The 22,787-nt window shown below is 47.3% G+C and overlaps 1 protein-coding gene and 1 long non-coding RNA gene across 2 annotated transcripts; one reads left to right on the top strand and one right to left on the bottom strand.

Moving 5' to 3' along the window:
• Positions 1-5,527: 5,527 nt before the first annotated feature.
• LOC142254548 (uncharacterized) lies at positions 5,528-20,075 on the bottom strand. Its single transcript, XR_012727253.1, has 3 exons — positions 19,996-20,075; positions 10,255-10,309; positions 5,528-5,680 (listed from the first exon to the last, which is right to left on the bottom strand). It is a non-coding gene; the product is annotated as an uncharacterized LOC142254548 (long non-coding RNA).
• On the top strand, positions 16,104-18,029 carry RASSF10 (Ras association domain family member 10). The gene has a single exon (XM_075325656.1). It carries the CDS (start codon positions 16,391-16,393, stop codon positions 17,726-17,728), a length of 1,338 nt encoding a protein of 445 aa, XP_075181771.1. The 5' UTR covers positions 16,104-16,390; the 3' UTR covers positions 17,729-18,029.
• Positions 20,076-22,787: the final 2,712 nt, after the last annotated feature.

Below are 22,787 nucleotides of genomic sequence, written 5' to 3'. Positions count from 1 at the left end.
GGACGGGGATCACCGGGAGCGGTGACAGAGAGCAGCTTTGTTGTTATTTGTCCCCTCCGTGGGTAGGGGGTTGGTTGTCCCGGGGCCCGGTGAGGGGGTAGGAGTGGATGGCAGGCGGGTTGCGGGGCCTGATGAGGTGCAGGGTCGCAGGGGCAGTGCTGTGCCGCACGGCACGAAGGTACTCACTCAGCCAAATGATGATGACACAGTTCACGGTAAAACAAGCGGCTGGATGGACGGGTCCCTCGGACGGCTGCGGTTGTTCCTCCCTGCAGGTTAGTGATGACTGTCTCTCCCTGCACCTAAGTTCAGTGTTGGTAGCGATGGGTTCCCACCGGTAACCCGCTCCCCGACCTGGATATGGGCCGGAGGAGCCCCTTTTGCCCGCAGGCGCTGGCCCTGGGAAACGGTTGCCCTTGGCGGTGGCGGTGTCTCCCCTTCACGGTTGGACGGTTGCCTTCTGTCGGGACTTGACTGTTTGGAAACCCGAAGGTCCCCTTCACTAACGGATTTGGCAAATTCACGGCGACTCCAAGCCTTGCCGGGATCCGAAAGGCCCCTGCCAATGGTGCTGGCTTCTCTTTGTATACCGGTCCGGTACCGCCAGGTCACCACCCGTCCACGGTCCTTACGGCAGACTCCAATCGGCCTCCACTGCAGACGGTCACCCCCGCCTGCCAACTTTGCTGTCCTGTCCGGGCCACACACCCGGACCAACTTCAGGCTCTTTCTCTGTCACTTTTCTCCTCTCTACTACTTTCCTCCTTCCACTTCCTCCTCCAAACTCTATCTGCCTGTGTTTTCCCTCCTCCAGGACTGTGAACTCCTTGGTGGGTGGAGACCAACCGCCTGGCTCCACCCACTGGTGTGGACATCAGCCCCTGGGGAACGCAACAAGGATTTTGTGTTTTGACTTCGATGTGCCTACAGGGAGTGTGGGGTGTGGTGGTGTTGTTACCTGTGGCCCCTGGCTTGTCCAGGGCGACACATTCCCCCTTAGCAAAATGCAGACCGTCCTCGGGCTGCCCGTCCATCACCGGTTTTATTTTTCTGCAAAAAGATAAGAAAACACAATACAAGTAAAATAACATCATCCCACAACGGGAGGTACTTTCTTAAACATTGCAAACGGTTAACGGTTACGGCTTCCGCTCTCTCCCACCCAAGCAACCTGGCCCTGATGCTGCCCCTAAGCAAACAGGCAGCACCCCTTGACCCCAGTCCTGCACAAGTTGCCCGAGCGGGTTCTGTCCTTTTCAGGGGACCTACGTCCATGGGGAGCCCCTGAAACCCCCAGAGGATTGCCACCGGTTCTGGTGGTGGCTGGGCCCCAGCCTACTCCACTGCGGGCCCTTCCTCCAATCTGCCTCTCCGGAGGCGGTAACGGTGGAAGCTGCAACAAACATTTTTATTTACATGCCACTAGTTTGTGGTTGCCCTGCAAGTTCTCGGGCCTGTTCATAAGTAGTGTCTTATGTAAAACTGGTGAAGGGGGTCCCAACGGGGACCAGTTGCCGGCAACGACCGGTTTCAAATCAAGGTTGCAAATCAAGGCTTCAATCAGGTGAGAACAGTGCTTCGTAGCCAACGGGCTACCACAAACAGAACTGTAGGATCCCAACGGAGACTTGCCATAGGGTCCCGACGGGGACCGTTAGCTGGGTCCCAGGGGCCATCCACAACACTTGGCTCCGGTACAACTTCTCCTGCAGCTTTCCCACAGTCCACCACCGAACAGCACGAGCCCCCAACGCCACCCACACACAGGGATGACACTGTCCCACAGGACTCCATTTTCAGCTGCCGATGATGCGGGTACGACTGCTCCTCCAACCGGACTCCTTAGCCTTGAGGGCCGTCTGGCACAGCAGCAGAGTCCCAATGGGGACCGATAGCAAAGTAACCGGGGACCGCTACCATGCTTTAACTTTTCTTACTTCAAGGCCGGCCATTTGCAGGGCACTGGCCCGCAAAATGCCCCCACTGCCGACAGTACCTGCAGCGCGCCATCCACGTGTCTCCAAAGGCGCGAATGACAAGAGGGGCCTCATCCCCCGACAGGGACTCCGCATCTTCCCCTGAGCTGCTTCCATCTGTTGTCTCCTGTCCCGGACTGGCTTCTCCGGTGTCCTCGGCGCGGCCCGCCATTCCTGTCACGGTCGGGCGGGGTGCCGGGGTAGACATCCCCTCCGCGGCAGGCGGGCTGCTGTCAGCTGCTGCGCGGGGAATTACTGCCGCATTCTCGGGGCCCGCGGCTCCTGCGACCGGAGCAGGGGCTGCAGCCATCTCACCATCCCCTGCCCCCGCGGGCGTCGCCGCTCCATCAGGCGGTTCGGGGCTAGCATCAGACTCGGGAGCCGACATCTTACATCCCGTTCCCCTTAACCTCTTTCCGGCTCCTCCTCTACCGGGGCGGGGTTTTGGCCTTTGCGCCTCCACTACTCGAGGAGACGCTCGAGCGGGAACTTTTCGCGCCAAAGATGGCGGCTTCTGAAATTTTTCGGCCGGACACCTCCGGTGGCAACAAGGCGCACCTCCACCAGACGGCAGAGCGGTAAGATCCTGTTCATGACGCCAAGTTGTCGCGGGCGGAGGAGGGGACGCTGCGCTCTCCCACTGCTCGGGTCCGGCTGCCGCTGCTCTGCGGCTGCTGCTGCTCAGTGGCTCGAGCGATGGGCCGGATCCCGGGGACTCGAGCGGCACCCCTCGCCCGTGAGTGAAAAGGGGTGGTTTGGTTTTGGGGATATTGTCCGTGACGCCACCCACGGTTGTGGTGATTGTGTGGACACCACCGCTGCTCTGGACGGGGATCCCGGGAGCGGTGACAGGGAGCAGCTTTGTTGTTATTTCTCCCCTCCGTGGGTAGGGGGTTGGTTGTCCCGGGGCCCGGTGAGGGGGTAGGAGTGGATGGCAGGCGGGTTGCGGGGCCTGATGAGGTGCAGGGTCGCAGGGGCAGTGCTGTGCCGCACGGCACGGAGGTACTCTCTCAGCCAAATGATGATGACACAGATCACGGTAAAACAAGCGGCTGGATGGACGGGTCCCTCGGACGGCTGCGGTTGTTCCTCCCTGCAGGTTAGTGATGACTGTCTCTCCCTGCACCTAAGTTCAGTGTTGGTAGCGATGGGTTCCCACCGGTAACCCGCTCCCTGACCTGGATATGGGCCGGAGGAGCCCCTTTTGCCCGCAGGCGCTGGCCCTGGGAAACGGTTGCCCTTGGCGGTGGCGGTGTCTCCCCTTCACGGTTGGACGGTTGCCTTCTGTCGGGACTTGACTGTTTGGAAACCCGAAGGTCCCCTTCACTAAAGGATTTGGCAAATTCACGGCGACTCCAAGCCTTGCCGGGATCTGAAAGGCCCCTGCCAATGGTGCTGGCTTCTCTTTGTATACCGGTCCGGTACCGCCGGGTCACCACCCGTCCACGGTCCTTATGGCAGACTCCAATCGGCCTCCACTGCCGACGGTCACCACCGCCTGCCAACCTTGCTGTCCTGTCCGGGCCACACACCCGGACCAACTTCAGGCTCTTTCTCTGTCACTTTTCTCCTCTCTACTACTTTCCTCCTTCCACTTCCTCCTCCAAACTCTATCTGCCTGTGTTTTCCCTCCTCCAGGACTGTGAACTCCTTGGTGGGTGGAGACCAACCGCCTGGCTCCACCCCCTGGTGTGGACATCAGCCCCTGGGGAAGGCAACAAGGATTTTGTGTTTTGACTTCGATGTGCCTACAGGGAGTGTGGAGTGTGGTGGTGTTGTTACCTGTGGCCCCTGGCTTGCCCAGGGCGACTCACTAGGCCCCAGGGAGGATGATGGAGGTAGTAGTGGCCGTTGGCGCCAAAGCCCGGGGCGTCGACAATAAAGGGGTGGACACAGTAGTTGTGGTTCCAGGTCTTTACTCACTGTCCGTGGGTTGCCCGGGAGGTGCCGGTCTCCACCATGATGGGCTCCAACCAATCCCGGGTTAATTAGAGGTAGCCACCGGTGTTTGGAAGTGTCCTTTCCGAAGGGATGCCCCTTCAGAAGTGAGGAACCCGGGCTGAGCCTTCCGTTCCAAGCCTTGGGTATCGTGAAGAGAGAAGAAAGTGGTGTCATGTTGCCAAAACTGTAGTCCCGAGTTTACTGAAGATTGTGTACAGGTTGCTCCTACTTCTACCCCAAGTGGTGCCCGGCCCCAGGTGGTTGTGCTAGTGACCGGGAAAGTCCCATGCTTCGTGATGGTCACCCACAGCCTACTCTAATCCAGTCCCCAGTGAGAAGGCACCTAAACTGTATGTAAGGTGAAATGTGGAAACACTGGTGATTAACCCCCTCCTCACCAAAGATGAATACTGCAGCTTAAGTGAGGTGCGGTACCCTGTGGCGACTGAAGCCACAGGTGCGCCACACTTTCCTATGTGATAAATTCCCTTTAAGATTTGAACCCAGCTTTATGATTTAGCAGCATGCACTCAAAACAGAGGACAAAGTAACTTGTTTATTCTTTCTTTATAAAATGCCCGGTTTTGGAGAAAATGATCTTTCAAATGCGTCTCCTCATTTACTATATTTCCACCTTGAATAAAATCTGGGTGGTATCCACATAACAACCTCATAAATACACAATGTAACTGCAGGAGAATTTACAGACTTCTGAGAGATCATGTGTAACCCCGTCCCTCCCATATATAACATTTACATCCTCCACTAGCTCAGGTAATTGAGCAGATGCTAATGAACGTACTTAAAGTGAGTAAAAGTCTTGCAAGACATGGAGGACGGCTCAGCAAGGAAGGCTAGTGGCTGCAAGGACGCATGTGACTATATTTGATAGGGAACATCGTGAATTATTCACGGCCATCAAATATTTATCAATTGGACCGCAAGTGAAATTTCAACTGATCCGTCTCATGGGTAAAGCAAGTTCAGAGCCGCAGACGTGTCACTGGATCTGACTATGCTTTCGAAAGTACAGAAATTGGGTACAGTTCTCTGTATAATTACACAACTGGTTAACCTTGTCTGCTGGCAACAGAAGTCTTGGCGCCCTTTGTTGAATTCAATTAGCAGAGTTTCAAAAGTTTACAGATATTTTCACCAAGATTGAAAGACAGTCGCTTTGTTTCCAAACAACCAGTTAGAACAAAATCTCCACGTTCGGCTGACATTAATCTAACGCATATGGCCAGCTTTATACAGAGCATGTATGTATCTGATGGGGTTCAGCCCATTCCTTATGAGGTGATACAATTCAGGTAGATAATAAACTTAATTAATACAATCAATATGCAACAGTGTAAAGAATAATATTTTGGCCACTTTACGAATACTGCAGCTAGTAACTTATGTGGTAACACTGATCTGTAAGTTTGACCCAAGGTTTCGCCAGCAATTTGGGCTTACTCTAGAGGTGGATTAAAGAGGAAGACTTACTTGTCTACATTTAAAGGAAAATAGGTTTAATGTAAATGGTTTTGAATGAGCTGCATTTCTCATTCTTGAGGACATTGATTATAACCTAGTGTTACATTATTTTAGTTGTACTTCTCTGTAATGTTTCAGTTTTCTTAATTCTCCAACGAGTCTTTCAATCTTCCCCAAATCTCCAACCTTATATCATGTGTCTATGCATAAGACCAAGAGAACTCTCCTCAAAACGCAATCTCTGATTCTTTCATCTTCTTCTTTTACAGAAAAATAGGGGCCTGTGGAGAAAAAGCACAATAGGGTCTTACCCTGGTAGACTAAGGCGGGCTTTGCACACTACGACATCGCAGGTGCGATGTCGGTGGGGTCAAATTGAAAGTGACGCACATCTGGCATCGCATGCGACATCGTAGTGTGTAAAGCCTAGATGATACGATTAACGAGCGCAAAATCGTCGTAATCGTATCATCGGTGCAGCGTCGGCGTAATCCATAATTACGCTGATGCGACGGTCCGATGTTGTTCCTCGCTCCTGCGGCAGCACACATCGCTGTGTGTGAAGCCGCAGGAGCGAGGAACATCTCCTACCGGCGTCACCACGGCTTCCGTAGGATATGCGGAAGGAAGGAGGTGGGCGGGATGTTTACATCCTGCTCATCTCCACCCCTCCGCCGCTATTGGCCGCCTGCCGTGTGACGTCGCTATGACGCCGCACGACCCGCCCCCTTAGGAAGGAGGCGGGTCGCCGGCCAGAGCCACTGTTGCAGGGCAGGTAAGTGCATGTGAAGCTGGCGTAGCGATAATTTTCGCTACGCCAGCTATCACACGATATCATACCTGTGACGGGGGCAGGGACTATCGCGTGCGACATCGCAGCATCGGCTTGCGATGTCACAACGTGCAAAGCCGCCCTAAGGGCGATATCAGGGCAATCCTACTCACCAAGTAGGGTTGTGACAGTCACAACACCTGTAACAGCATAAAATTGGATCACGGCAGTAGTACCCCAGGCGGTTGATAACAGAGAGGGGTAGTAGAACGGGGCTTTCAAACACCGCGCCAATGATCACTGATGATATCTTGGATTAATGTAAACTTTTATTTTTCCACAGGTCTACGTGTTTCGGGAGGCTCAGCTCCCTTCCTCAGGACCGATAGGCATAAGATACATCAAATTTGATGTATCTTATGCCTATCGGTCCTGAGGAAGGGAGCTGAGCCTCCCGAAATGCGTAGACCTGTGGAAAAATAAAAGTTTACATTAATCCAAGATATCATCAGTGATCATTGGCGCGGTGTTTGAAAGCCCCGTTCTACTACCTCTCTCTGTTATCTTCTTCTTTTAGATTCACACTGGAGCCTATCTACTTGCCCATGGATACTTTTCATTTCCCGAGTATGCCACTGATAACTTCTAATAGGTACCACTCTGTTGATATAAAGGGTTTCAAGAACTTTGCTACTTCAACATCCGAGTAATAGTGTTGCTAGAATTCTTTCCATTTTACTATGATTGGCTTTATTTTCTTTTCCTTGTTGCACTCAGTCTCTAACCACTCTTAGGGGTACTTTGCACGTTGCGACATCACTAGCATCGGCTAGCGATGCCGAGCGCGATAGTACCCGCCTCCGTCGCACATGCGATATCTTGTGATAGCTGCCATAGCGAACATTATCGCTACGGCAGCTTCACACGCACTTACCTGCCCTGCGACGTCGCTCTGGCCGACGACCCGCCTCCTTCCTAAGGGGGCGGGTGGTGAGGCGTCACAGCGACATCACACAGCAGGCGGCCAATAGAAGCGGAGGGGCGGAGATGAGAGGAACGTAACATCCCGCCCACCTTCTCCCTTCCGCATTGCCGGTGGACGCAGGTAAGGAGATGTTCTTCGCTCATGCGGTGTCACACATAGCGATGTGTGCTGCCGCAGGAACGAGGAACAACATCGTATCTCCTATTGGTGCTCCATTATGAAAATGACCGACGCTACACAGATCACCGATTTGCGACGGTTTTGCAATCGTTTATCGGCGCATCTAGGCTTTACACGTTGCGACGTCGTTACTGGTGCCGGATGTGCGTCACTTTCAGTTTGACCCCGGCGATATCGCGGTAGCGATGTCGCAACGTGCAAAGTACCCCTAAATGAAGTAACATTTTGGTTTGGTCTATTATCTCACCCAAACCTGGTACCGAATCATTTAACAAAATCGGAAGGCACAGTGCACTCTTTGTCTGCCTCCCATCATCTCCCTCCTGAAAATAGAATAAGTATGTAAGAGGGTTCAAGGGTAGGGTTCACTTCCATAGTCTGTTTATCATCTGCCCTGTTTTTCCCCATAATTCTGTCTCTTTAGGGCATCCCCATGGAGGAGGTCTGTGTTTCTCAATTAGCATTTGGGGCATAATAACTGTAGCAACTGAGTCCCTGCAGGGACGCCGACTTAGTCACTGCCCCGACTGGGTCCCTTTCTCCTCTGCTGCCTCGCGGCCTCCCACATACTCTCCTGCCTTCCTCCCCTCCTGAGCCCTGTACATGCTGCACAGGTTTCCCGGCAGTGCACATAAGACATGCGTGTGCACGCCGGCCCTACTCTTAAAGCGCCAGCTTGCCGTTTTCTGGAAATGACTCTCAGCCTATGGCTGAGCGTCACTATGTATTTAAGGCACCATGTTATTAGGGGAGGTGCCTGCGCACTGCATTCAGTTAGTCAGTGTTCCAGACTGCTAATTAGTTGTCATGTCCCATTACCCCTGTCTCCGTCTCCTGTACCTGCTTTCCCATTCCTGTCTGTTCCTGCCGTGCCCACCATTCCTGTCCATATCAGCCTGTCCAGCCTGACTAAGTCACCCCACCTGCCTTGGGGGTCAGCTGCCACAGTCCTGGTCACTGCCCTGGGACCGGTATCTGGCTCCCGACTTGTGGTGGGCGCTTAGTTGAGCCTTCCTACTAAGGGGTAATCCCAGGTCCCCCCAGTGGTCTAGTGGGTCCACTAATCTCGCTTTCTGCCCCTACACTGGCCGTAAGCGTTACAATACCTTTTTTTGTAAAGATCCAATGTGCCAGTTCTGAGAAATTCAGCACTGAAGCATAAAAGGCATATGTAAATCAGGCTAGGAGTGCATTGGGGGCGTGTTTAAGCACAGGGTCTGTTTCTTTCAAGCACATTAGCAGACCCCCAATGCACTTACAGGCTCATTTGGCTTCTACACTAAATTTCTCATGACTGCGACAATGGATATCAGCAAAAAACGATACAATTTTTAGAGAGGGAAAAGTACCAGTATTGCCATATGTATAAAAAAAAAATAAAAAAATTAAAAAAAGTGCCACTAGGTCATCTTATTAAATAGATGACCTAGTGCCCTCCCAGTCTGAATGAAACCCAGCCAAGCCAGTCCAACATTTAGAGAATTTTTATGTTGCAATATCTGCTGATGTATTTTAATCATAGTAAAGTAGAATCAGAAAAATGAAAGGAATGAAAATGAAGTTGCTTCGTTTAAAGTTCTGAGCGTAACCGCTAATAGTAGGTTATACAAAATATTTTGGGTTTTGTGTCTTTGAAACCCAAAATTAGACTTGTTCTTGGTGACATGTACAGATTTATGAAAAGTCAGTATTTTATTGTGACCATGTCCAAATAGATGTAAAGTACAAATATATGTCAGGTCAATGGGTATTAGTCAACCGACATCTATTGCTGTGGTTTTGACAAACCTAGTTGAGAGCTCTTATATTCAAACCCAGAGGTCTCCAATTAGATGAATTACTGTGGTTTAGGTTTAAGGTCCAGTCACACATAACAAGATCGTGAACGCGATCGCTACTACGTCACAGTTCCCGGATCGTTGCTGAGTCGTTGGTGAAATCGTATGTGAGGTGTCACACACACCGACTTTAGGAACGAGCATGCGACCCGTATAACGATCTTGTAAATCGTCGGGACTCTGTCACACAACAGCTGTGGTAACGATTCCGATCTCGATTAGGGGCGTAGTGAAACGCAGTGAGCCACGTAGGCGTGCATTTGAGTTGCCTTTTCTATACCCCCTCCGCTCTGATTGGTGGCCAATACTACGTTCTGATTGGGCGGCCGGCCGGGAGCGCACAAACAATTTGTGTAGTCACGTCACAGGTTCTATCCCAAGAATTCTCAACAGAGAAAAAAGCATGAAGCGACACCCAATCAGAATGTAGCACTATTATCAGCGCTAAGCTATCGGTACAGAAGGGGGGTGCGGAAACGGTGACGCAACTACACGCTATTGTTCTCAGCGCCAACCAATCGGTGCAGAGGGGGCGCGGAAATGGGGACACAACTACACGCCTACGTGCCAGTTCTAATCTAGGTCGTTACCGAAATCGTAGGTAGGTGTCAAACATACAGATCCATCCTGCCCAGCAGGACTCCAACAAGCCAAAAATGGCCCAGGCTGTTCAGCACCAACGATTTCACAGCAGGGGGTGGATGGTTGGTACGTGTCAAACATGACGAGATCGCTAGTGAAGACGTTCATGCGTCACAGAAACTGTGATGTAGCAACGATTCGTTTACGATCTCGCTATGTGTGAAGTGGCCTTTACTCGCAACTTGTAGGTAATTTAAGAGTTTGCTGAAGAATTAAAGCCTCTCTATAAGTGAGTAAAATAAATGAATAAATAAATATATCGAGAGATACTGCCAATACATAGGAGATTTACATAACAGTCTCACATAATTATAGTCCAGCCTGTATGACCTAGATACCTCCTCCCTGTATATATTTCCATTCAGATATGCAGATCATCTTCGTGCTGCTGATTCAATTAGATTTTGACAACTTAATAACAAGTTATGTTGGTTTTACCTGGAAGTAGAGAAAGGATCTCACATAAGACTGAAGATTAAATCCTTCTGGCAATCTAAAACACAAAATTTGAGGTTTCAATAGCAAACCCGGATGCATTATGTAAAACTGATTTTTAACGTAACATTAATATAATTTAACATATAAGAGAATTATACTTTAGAGAAAGTATAAGTATAAAGTTGTTTCTCTTATAATGGTATGTCCTCTTATTAAATACACAACCCACTTTTTGATATGTTACTCTTTAAAAAATTTTGCCATAGAATTTTTTGCACGGTCTAATATACTGGAAGTGGTATACATACATACAGTTGAAACCAGACGTTTCCATCCACTATCTAAAAAGACACATCTGCAAGTTTTTCCCTCCTCTCTCTAAAAAGACATCTACAGGTTTTTCTCTCCGCTCTCTATAAAGACACATCTTCAGGTTCTTCCCTCCGCTCCCTATACAGACAAATCTGCAGGTTCTTCCCTCCGCACCCTATACAGACACATCTGCAGGTTCTTCCCTCCGCTCCCTATACAGACACATCTGCAGGTTCTTCCCTCAACTCCCTATACAGACACATCTGCAGGTTCTTCCCTCCGCTCCCTATACAGACACATCTGCAGGTTCTTCCCTCCGCTCCCTATACAGACACATCTGCAGGTTCTTCCCTCCACTCCCTATACAGACACATCTGCAGGTTCTTCCCTCCGCTCCCTATACAGATACATCTGCAGGTTCTTCCCTCCGCTCCCTATACAGACACATCTGCAGGTTTTTCCCTCTGCTCTCTATACAGACACATCTGCAGGTTCTTCCCTCCGCTCCCTATACAGACACATCTGCAGATTCTTCCCTCCGCTCCCTATACAGACACATCTGCAGGTTCTTCCCTCCGCTCTCTATACAGACACATCTGCAGGTTCTTCCCTCCGCTCCCTATACAGACACATCTGCAGGTTCTTCCCTCCGCTCCCTATACAGACACATCTGCAGGTTTTCCCTCCGTTTCCTATACAGACACATCTGCAGGTTTTTCCCTCCGCTCCCTATACAGACAAATCAGCAGGTTCTTCCCTCCGCTCCCTATACAGACACATCTGCAGGTTCTTCCCTCCGCTCCCTATACAGACACATCTGCAGGTTTTTCCCTCTGCTCTCTATACAGACACATCTGCAGGTTTTTCCCTCTGCTCTCTATACAGACACATCTGCAGGTTCTTCCCTCCGCTTCCTATACAGACAAATCTGCAGGTTCTTCCCTCCGCTCCCTATACAGACACATCTGCAGGTTCTTCCCTCCGCTCCCTATACAGACACATCTGCAGGTTTATCCCTCTGCTCTTTATACAGACACATCTGCAGGTTTTTCCCTCTGCTCTCTATACAGACACATCTGCAGGTTCTTCCCTCCGCTTCCTATACAGACAAATCTGCAGGTTTTTTTTCCCTCCGCTCCCTATACAGACACATCTGCAGGTTCTTCCCTCCGCTCCCTATACAGACACATCTGCAGGTTCTTCCCTCTGCTCCCTATACAGACACATCTGCAGGTTTATCCCTCTGCTCTTTATACAGACACATCTGCAGGTTTTTCCCTCTGTTCTCTATACAGACACATCTGCAGGTTCTTCCCTCCGCTTCCTATACAGACAAATCTGCAGGTTTTTTTCCCTCCGCTCCCTATACAGACACATCTACAGGTTCTTCCCTCCGCTCCCTATACAGACACATCTGCAGGTTCTTCCCTCCGCTCCCTATACAGACACATCTGCAGGTTCTTCCCTCCGCTCCCTATACAGACAAATCTGCAGGTTTTTCCCTCCGCTCTCTATACAGACAAATCTGCAGGTTTTTCCCTCCGCTCTCTATACAGACATCTGCAGGTTCTTCCCTCCGCTCTCTATACAGACACATCAGCAGGTTTTTCTCACTATCTGACATGAAATCCGAATAAACCTTTCCTGTTTCAGGTCAATTAGGAACCAAAATTATTTATTATATTTGCCAAGTGCCAGAATGAGAGAGAGAATGTTAAAGGCATTGTTTACTACTTTCTGCAAAGTCAAAAGTTTCCAGCCATTTCATTAGTATTTGGTAGCATTGCCCCTAAACTGTATGACTTGGGTGAAACGTTTTGGATCTCCTTCCACAAGCTTCTCACAATAGTTTGTAGGAATTTGGTCCCATTCCCTCTGACAGAACTGGTGTAACTGAGCCATGTTTGTAGGTCGCCTTGCTTGCACGGCCTTTTCAGCTTTGCCCATACATTTTCAATAGGATTGAGATCAGGGCTTTATGATGGCCAGTCCAAAACATTGACTCTTATCCTTAAGCCAATTTGTAACCAGTTTGGCAGCATGCTTTGGGTCATTGTCCATTTAGAAGACCTATTTCCCAAGCTTTAAATTCCTGGTTGATGTCTTGAGATGTTGCCTCAGTATTGCCACAATCTTCTTTCCTCGTGATGCCATCTATTTTGTGAAGTGCACCAGCCCCGCAGCAAAACAACCCTCAACATAATGCTGCAGCACCAGTGTTTCACAGCTCGGATGGTGTTCTTAGACTTCTTCAAAGCTTCTCCCTTTTTCCTCCAAACATAACAATGGTCATTATGGCCAAACAGTTCAATTTTAGTTTCGTCAGAACACAGGACACATCTCCAAAAATTAAGGTCTTTTGTTCCTGTGTGCATTTGCAAACATTAATATGGTTTTCTTATGTTTCTTTTGGAGTAATGGCTTCTTCCTGGAAGAGTGGCCTTTCAGCCCATGTTGATGCAGTAGTCGGTTCACTGTGGATAATGTGGATAATGACACAATCTTACCAGTTTCCTCCAGCATCTTCACAAGGTATTTTGCTTTTGTTCTTGGGTTGATATGCTCATGTCTGAATGTCTGACCAAAGCACGTTCATCTCTGGTACACAGAACCTATCCGCTTCCTGAGTGGTGGTATGATGGCTGGACATTCCCATCTTTTTTGTATTTGCATATGATTGTTTGTACAGATGAATGAAGCACCTTCAGTAATCTGGAAATTGCACAAAAGGATAAATCAGACTTATGCAAGTCTCCAATTCTCTTCCTGAGATCTTGGCTGATTTATTTTGACTTTCCCATGATGCTACACAAAGAAGCAGTGTGTTTCATGTGTGCATTAAAATACATCCACAGGTGTGTCTCTAATTAACTCAAATGTTGCCAATAAACCTATCAGAAGCCTCCAAAGACATGACATCATCATATGGACTTTCACATATTTTTTAAAGGCATAGTACTCTCAGCATATGTAAACTATTGACTTTGCAGAAAGAAATAAAAAAATGTCTTAAACCATTCTCTCATTCTGGCATTTGTATTTGGCAACTATAAATAATTCTGGTAATTTTAATAAAGGTTTATTCTGATTACATGCATATGTATTTATTTAGGTAGTGTATGTAAGCTTCTGGCTTTAACTGTATATATATATATATATATATATATATATAAAAAACAATTTTAAACTAATCTATATATTATAAATTCCACAACACTATTTCTTATTGTACATTTTTACCCTCTCTCACTTCTGCTGTTTTCGACATATTTTGTAAATAGTGCTTACCACTTTTTGTAGTCTGCCATGTCCATTTATATTTTGCCATGAATGTTTTTATCTGACTATAACTTAATTATGTATTTAAATAAAAATATTTATTATTTTGTGTAAATCAGATTTTATTTGAATAAAGAACATGTTTACAAGTTATAGGATAGGCAACATATGATATAGAGTAGAATAACTCAAATCTTGGAGGTAATAAGTAATACAACACTTTTCTACTTTCATAATAAGTGCTTTGATTACACACTTCAGGTCAGACCATCATCACCCATGTAATAGCTTTGCTTTGGAGAGGATGCCCACTGGGTGACCAACAATCCGACCCCCATGCAAAAATTTATGCAGCCTCGTTTAGAAAGTGGAGGCAAAGTAGATGCACAAAGTCCCTGAGATGGCAATCCTGTCTAACAATGTAAACATAACATAAAATGTACAAAGAGGAAAGAAAGATAAGAAAAGAGGAAATATAGGGGGAGAGGGAAAAGAAAAAAAGGACCAAGAAGATGTCTTGTCTGGGTCGTGTGCAGCCCCCGGCACTTTTGTTTTGTGGAATGGACAATCACAGAGGTCTCACGCCCCCAGCTTAAGGTGGATGTCACACACAGCGACGGCGACAACGATGTCGCTGCTAAGTCACCATTTTCTGTGACGTAGCAGCGACGTCCCGTCGCTGTCGCTATGTGTGACATCCAGCAACGACCTGGCCCCTGCTGTGAGTTCGCCGGTCGTTGCTGAATGTCCTGCTTCATTTTTTGGACGTTGCTCTCCCGCTGTGAAGCACACATCGCTGTGTGTGACAGCGAGAGAGCGACGAACTGAAGCAAGCAGGGAGCAGGAGCCGGCGTCTGGCAGCTGCGGTAAGCTGTAACCAAGATAAACATCAGGTAACCAAGCGAAGTGCTTTGCTGGTTACCCGATATTTACCTTAGTTACTAGCGTCTGCCGCTCTCAGGCTGCCAGTGCCGGCTCCCTGCTCCCTGCACGCATAGCCAGAGTACACATCGGGTAAATAAGCAAAGGTTTGGCAAATGGTGGTTTATTCTCTGCTTGTTGTTTTATAGTTATCAATATATTATCCACCTGCATCTGAAATAGTGTGTATTTATAAACAAACAAAAAAAAGTAAAAAAAAAACCTTCCAGAATCATTTTGGACACCATGGTAGTAAAGAAAATTAATATAGTCTAGTATGTAACTATAATACAGGTATTACATATTTCAAGAATGTAATATCAGGGGCTATCATTTTGTACATTTTAGTTATTTCATTACATTTACTACTCTACACGGAGTTTGTGATCATCGACCATTGGAAATCTACAGTTATTGATCTTGAAGCAATGATGTATAATAAAAAGAGTATATTGTGATACCGTGTTAGGCTAGTTTCACACTTACGTTGGGTTGAATCCGCTGGGTCCGTTGCTGCGTCGTTATGACGCATCCGTTATTTTTGTGGTGTCAACGGATGCAACGGGTCCGTTATTTCACAGGAATCTGTTATCTGATTCCTGTGAATTAACGGACTCGTTGCATCCGTTTGGCATCCGTTTGGCGTCCGTCTAAAGGAAAGCGTTGGCTCCAGTTTTTGTTTTTTCTCATTTTTTTCATTCTGGGCAGTAGAATGGGCATTCTGGGCAGTCTAGGCTGCTCAGTAGAAATTAGCGGAATCCAGCGGCGGAGTCCGTTGTAAAGCACTTTGCAATGGAATCCGCCACCGTAGGGATCCATTCTAACTATTGACGGATGTAACGGAATCCGCCACTCGGCGTCATTTTAACGCAAGCTATTAACGTTACATGCTGCGTTCCTTCCGCCCAGCGGAAGCAACGCAGCGTCGGCCAGCGTAAGCAACGCAGGTCCATCACTCGCAATCCGTCGTCCGTACAAGTCTATGGGAAGCAGCGGAATCCGTTAACGGATTCCGCTGTTTTCCAAAACGGCGGATTGCATCTGAAGGAAAACAACGCAAGTGCGACAGTACCCTTAGCCAAAAAAATCTATGCAAATACTTCTTGGGCATAAAAGTATGTACATTGATCGTGAAGCAGAAATACAAATCATAGAAGACTCTGAAGTTCCTCTCAGCTGTCTGTGACTCTAGGAACTGGTTCCCAATAGCTGAGTGTGAGGCAGGGACTTGCTGTCTGTGTATTGGAGTTGGCTGATCCCAGTGTAGGGGCGGGGGATAGCTACGTGTGTCTGGAGGAAAAGCAGCAGACTGAGCTGTGCTGGTGCAGAGGGAAGCAGACTGTGCACTTGAGACGGCTCTGCAGTTCTGATTGCGCACAAGAAAAAGTTATCCTAGCAAAGAGTAAGACATCGCTGCTACAGCTGCACTTCTCTGGACGCCCAACACCTGGAATTGGGGGCAGTTTTCACAGTTTTAGTAGGAGCAGCAATCTTTAAAGGACTACCCAGACTGGATATTGGAGGTCTCCGCTGGACATTACTTTGCAACTGCACTAAACTCTATGGATTATAATTGTGTTTGCATATTCTCCAAGCGCAGATTGTGATCCGACCTGGGAAAGAGATGGAAAGCGAGGAGGAGTGGAAGATTTCTGTCTGGTTATGTGAAGAGGAGAAACTTGTCTCTGGACTCACCAGGCGCACAACTTGTGCTGATGTGGTCAAGGTCCTGTTGGATGATCACAATCAGAAGCAAGCTGTTGAGGGGTCTGTGATACTGGCCCCAGCCCCATCTTACTGTATTGTGGAAAAATGGAGGGGGTTTGAAAGGATCCTTCCAAACAAAACCAAGATACTGAGACTTTGGACAGCTTGGGGTGAGGAGCAGGAGAATGTGAGGTTTGTTCTGGTCAGGAATGAGGCTTCTCTGCCCAATATTGGACCTAGAAGTGCAGAAGCTAAAGTGGTTCTCAGCAGGGAAAGCCCGTGTCCCTTTAAAGGTACCACCAAAGCCACCACGGTCCTCAACCAAGAGAAACAACGCAGGGTGGTCAGGAAAGCTTTCCGAAAATTGGCCAAGATGAACAAAAGGAGGCAAGAAACTTTGTCCAAAGAGTCCACTGCAGTGGAGAAGATGGAGACTCTGGTCCATCTAGTTTTGTCCCAGGATCACACCATCCGACAGCAGGTGCAGAGGATTAAGGATCTGGACAGGGACATAGAGAGGTATGAGGCTAAAATTCACTTTGACAGGATGAAAAGACATGGTGTTAATTATGTCCAAGACACTTATTTGGTTGGGGTTGTTTCCGATAAGGGTTGTGACATCAAGGAAGAAGACAAAGGTCCTGAAGAAGAACTTTTTGTAGACTTTGAGGACTATGCTCGGAAATGTGAGGGGATCTTACTGCTGCAAGATGAAATAACCCAACAGGAGGCTTTGATTGAGCAAATTACCATCCAGATTCAAGAGGAACTAAACAAAAGGTGGATGGATAGACGTCAGGAGGAGCTGTCTTCAAAAGACCTAGACCCTAATACAACAATTGCTGATGAGGGGGAATGTGAAAATGAATTGCTCCTTCAGCAAGAGAGGGTTAAAACTGAGCTCAGTGCCAGTCTCTACATAGGACTGAGGTTGAACACAGACCTGGAGGCTATCAAGGCAGATTTGGATTACTCCCAACAAGTATGGAGTGAAAAGGAGAAAGAAATACAAAGTATTTTGGACAACCTTGGTGCCTTGGGACTCTCAGAGACGCAGGATACATGTGAGGAGCTCAGACCGGATTGCTCACAGGTTGTCGAGAGGACATGTAATGAGGGCTCAGGAGTTTGGGTTGAAAAAGACATGGGCCCATGTACTAATTCTGAGGGGAATGACGAGGATTCAGACACAGGATTAAGCTCCATGCACAGTCAGGACTCTGACTCCACACCGGTCTGTGAGTCCTTGGTATAGCTGACATGACTTAAATACCACAGTTGGGGTTCACAGATGCTGACTAGGACCTGTTGTCACAAGGTTTCTTCTTTTTTATCAACAGATCCCTATCTCTATGTAAACTTTCCAATATTTATCACTTTTCTATTTGCACATGGAACTCTCCTGTTGGATTGTATTAGATTTATTGTAAAGGTCCCATCGTATTTTTGTTGCACAAGCCTCACAAAATACAAGGCTGATTCTGACAGGCCCATAAAAAATGGGTTTTCTTTGTAAAGTTATTTTTTTTAAATAAATATATGCAAAGTTTTAGCTATATGCATGTTCTATTAATGCATTAAGGTGATCTGGGCCCCCAGGCATTAAAGACCATGGTCCCTTTACATACATTTGAGTAGCACCTGTCACTTGTACATTCTGCACTTAAACACAGTGACTAAAGGCCCTTATACCTGAATGGTCAGTCTGCCCTGAACTAATCTTTGAGGTTTGCAAACTCTTACCAGCCCAGCACTTCAGCCAAGGTAAATAATACATCCTCATTATTCCTTTAGTTACATGTCCTGTTAGTCTCCAAGTTACAAGCTCTGTTTGTCCCAGCAAGTTAAAGATCTCGGCTCCGAACATGAGAATATAGTGCTGAAGCCAATGTTTATCACCATGCACAGAATATTATATTGTAGCTACTGTGACGCAACGGTCTCCTGTGTATTTGAGAGTAAATAGGATATTTTTACATGTACTGTAATTGACAAAGTGCTCCTGGCCGCTACTGTAATATGATTTATTTAAAAATCGAAAAGTTTTGTGTATTTTGTGGGGGGGAGTTAAGTTGTGACATGCTCATAATTGTTATCCTATTACCCCCCACACCACCCTGCTGCAATGGCTAGTGCAAAATATTACTTACTTGCAGCCTTACTCCCTCCTACACCACCCTGCTGGAATGGCTAGTGCAAAATATTATGTACTTGCAACTCCTACTCCCCCCTACACCACCCTCCTGGTATGGCTAGTGCAAAATATTACGTACTTGCAACTCTACCCCCCACCCCACCCTACCCTGGTGGAATGGCTAGTGCAAAATATTGCTTACTTGCAACCCTACTCCCCCCTACAACACCCTGCTGGAATGGCTAGAGCAAAATATTACTTTCAACTAGTGGCAGACACATACAAAAAAAAGAAAAGGATATGGATCCTTTGCAGCTGTGTCTATGATAGAAGCTGCTTGCTGCTTTGGAGCTGAATGTGGCCCCCTTTAGCTCTTAGACCCCTGTGGCTGCACAGGTTGCCCTAATGGTATGTCTGCCCCTACTTTCAAGCATGTGGCTGCATAGGTTGCCCTAATGACATGTTTGCCCCTACTTTCAAGCATGTGACTGTACAGATTGCCCTAATGGTATGTCTGCCCCTACTTTCAAGCATGTGGCTGCACAGGGTGCCCTAATGGTATGTCTGCCCCTACTTACAAGCATGTGGCTGCACAGGTTGCCCTAATGGTATGTCTGCCCCTACTTACAAGCATGTAGCTGCACAGGTTGCCCTAATGGTATGTCTGCCCCTACTTACAAGCATGTAGCTGCACAGGTTGCCCTAATGGTATGTCTGCCCCTACTTACAAGCATGTAGCTGCACAGGTTGCCCTAATGGTATGTCTGCCCCTACTTACAAGCATGTAGCTGCACAGGTTGCCCTAATGGTATGTCTGCCCCTACCTTCAAGCGTGTGGCTGCACAGGTTGCCCTAATGGCATGTCTGCCCCTACATTCAAGCATGTGGCTGCACAGGTTACCCTAATTTCATGTTTGCCCCTACTTTCAAGCATGTGGCTGCACAGGGTGCCCTAATGGTATGTCTGCCCCTACTTACAAGCATGTGGCTGCACAGGTTGCCCTAATGGTATGTCTGCCCCTACTTACAAGCATGTAGCTGCACAGGTTGCCCTAATGGTATGTCTGCCCCTACTTACAAGCATGTAGCTGCACAGGTTGCCCTAATGGTATGTCTGCCCCTACTTACAAGCATGTAGCTGCACAGGTTGCCCTAATGGTATGTCTGCCCCTACTTACAAGCATGTAGCTGCACAGGTTGCCCTAATGGTATGTCTGCCCCTACCTTCAAGCGTGTGGCTGCACAGGTTGCCCTAATGGCATGTCTGCCCCTACATTCAAGCATGTGGCTGCACAGGTTACCCTAATTTCATGTTTGCCCCTACTTTCAAGCATGTGGCTGCACAGGATGCCCTAATAGTATGTCTGCCCCTACTTCCAAGCACCTACCGTTGAATCCAAATTTGTATTATTGATCGGTGTAACATCTCCCATAACAAGGCAGGCAGGACCGGGTCAGGACAGTTTCTTGCATGTAATGTTTTGTTTTGCAGTGTTTATATAAATATGCAAGGAAATTGGTAACTTATTAACCCCTATGAGGTTATGGCCAAAGATTTCAGCTCTAAATAATTTAGACCTTTGTGCGGTTGTCCTAGAATTCTGTATTTGTTGTAATGCATTGAGTGGGAGTGTAAAGGGAGATAATGGTGAAGTGTTTGGGTGGTCCAGCTCGTTGGCAGTGTGCAGTGGGACAATTTTGGAGTGAGCCCTTTGTTCCTGTTGCAGTCGTGATGACTTTTTCTTGCTCAGAGCTATACTTTGTTTCACGGGGGCTTAGTAAAGAAAGGGGTCGTTTGGATAGTACAGATCTGGCCATATGCAATAAATGAAAATTCCTGGGCTCTGAGTGTGCAAAGCTCATGCTCTAGATTAGCCGCCTGAATGCAAGGTCAGGAAAGCACAGTGCTGACCTCTCTTCTGAAATGATTACGCATTATTCATTTTTAACCCGTTAAGTGCCGATGAGGGTATGTGGCAGACGACATTGTTAGAAAAGGCCGAATACGGTAAAACATAAATAAAGTGTATATATACACTTGAAGTGTCTGTATATTGTGACAAAACTCGATCCTTGTGCATTGGAGCTCCCATGGTAATAGAGGCTCAGCGTTCCCAAATTCTTCAGCTGATCAACCTCAAACTATGTATTACCAAATGCCTCTTGTCTTGTTTTAAAGGGGTTGGTCAGTATGATGTAAATTAAAAAAAAAGAAAAAAATCATTGTATAATGAGACGTTCTGCAACTTTGCAAATTACTTTGTATTTCAATTCACCATCATTTTTTTTTAATCTCTGAATACTGCAAATCCAGAAACTGAAATTTTGTACAGACTTAATGTTTCTAACAGCTGAGAGTTATATCCTATGTAGGCAAACCTCATACACATCAGCAATACCCATTTCTCTAGCTCTCCTGAATTTGTTGCAATGTATCAGTGCAGGTAAAATGAATCCGCTGGAGTTTAACTTAGAGATCACGGAACCCGGATTCAAAAAGGTGTTCTCGTAAACAACTTCAAATGTTGCAAAATTTTTGAGCAACTTCAAGTTGGGAGGTTTTTTTTTTTTACACCAGTCCCTGCTAGCATTGTCAAAATGGGCAGGGCTGGGGCGGGACAGGGTATGACAAAGCCTATCTCATAAAAGTTAATCAAAGTTTACTCCAGAAATGTACCCCAATACTCGACTAGGGTATGATTTCTTGTAAAGGCGCATGTTAGTTATAAGAAGTGCATAAAGGCCTCTTTAACGCTGCGATATCGTTACCGATATCGCTAACGTGCGTACCCGCCCCCATCGGTTGTGCGACACAGGCAAATCGCGCACAACATCGCTCAGACCCGTCACACTACTTACCTGCCTAGCGACATCGCTGTGACCGGCGAACCGCCTCCTTTCTAAGGGGGCGGTTTGTGCGGCGTCACAGTGACGTCACTAAGCGTGCGCCCAATAGAAGCAGAGGGGTGGAGATGAGCGGGTCGTAACATCCCGCCCACCTCCTTCCTTCCTCATTGCCGGCGGCCGCAGGTAGGGTGATGTTCCTCATTCCTGCGGAGTCACAAGTAGCGATGTGTGCTGCCGCAGGAACGAGGAACAACATCGTACACGCAGCAGCAATGATAACTGGGAATAGGGGGGCATGTCTCTGATTAGCGATTTTGCACGTTTTTGCGACGATGTAAAATCGCTCATAGGTGTCACACGCAACGACATCGCTAAAGCGGATGGATGTGCGTCACAAATTCCGTGACCCCAACGAGATCGCTTGAGCGATGTCGTAGCGTGTAAAGCGGCCTTTAATCATTAATTCTTAATAAATGAGGTGCAGACTCCAGTGGTCCTGTTCATTAAGACTAACATGGGCACAACGGATCCACTGGAGTTGATGTGTAAACCCAAAGTAGAAATATGACAGACGAACTCATGGGATCAAGAGACAGGACACCGGTGTAGTGTTCAGCAAAATTATTCTACTTTATTGGAATGCAAGCAGGGTTTATGAACACCCTTGACCTTGAAGAAAGAAGGCTAGGTTCTGTGCCGAATAACAAGCTACGATTATACAACATATTTTCTACAATTGAGACTGAGTCCAAAATGCCAGTCTTCGGCTGAGTTCACATGTGCAGTAATCATCTGTTAGAGTGGATCCAAGAGCAATCTGTTGGGAAAAAAGTTTTGCAAACACAACTTTAACAGATGGCTATTTATCCATCTGTTTTTCTTGCATTTGTAAAGGATCTGTTTTTTTTTGCTTACTGGATCAGTTTCAAATGGAAGATAAATAGCAATCCATTGAGCGATCCGTTCTCCATAGACTCCCATGTTAAAAAAAACCCCTGATCCTGCAAAATAATTTTATTCAAAACTGACAAGAAATTTGTTTGCGCAACTTTTTTGCCAATTGGTTGCTGCTGGATTCGTTCTAATTGATAATTACTGGAAGTGGTTGTCCACTACTTGGAAAACCTCTACTCATTCCACTTGTTCACCCCCGTAAAAATAAATAAGCCTATGCCCACCTGCTGTGCGGCCACGGTTCCAGTGATGTCTGAGGTCGCGTTCCCGGGGCTCACATGATATTGTTATGACATGTTATGACCAATCAGGGTTGGCTTCCTTGTCCTCAACCTTTGGACATTTGAGCAGGAAGTCAGGGCGGCGCTCACATCCTGCT

Source organism: Anomaloglossus baeobatrachus, chromosome 10 (assembly GCF_048569485.1).
Source record: "Anomaloglossus baeobatrachus isolate aAnoBae1 chromosome 10, aAnoBae1.hap1, whole genome shotgun sequence".
NCBI classification, from domain to species: Eukaryota; Metazoa; Chordata; class Amphibia; order Anura; family Aromobatidae; genus Anomaloglossus; species Anomaloglossus baeobatrachus.
This window is presented reverse-complemented; position numbering and strand designations above follow the sequence as displayed.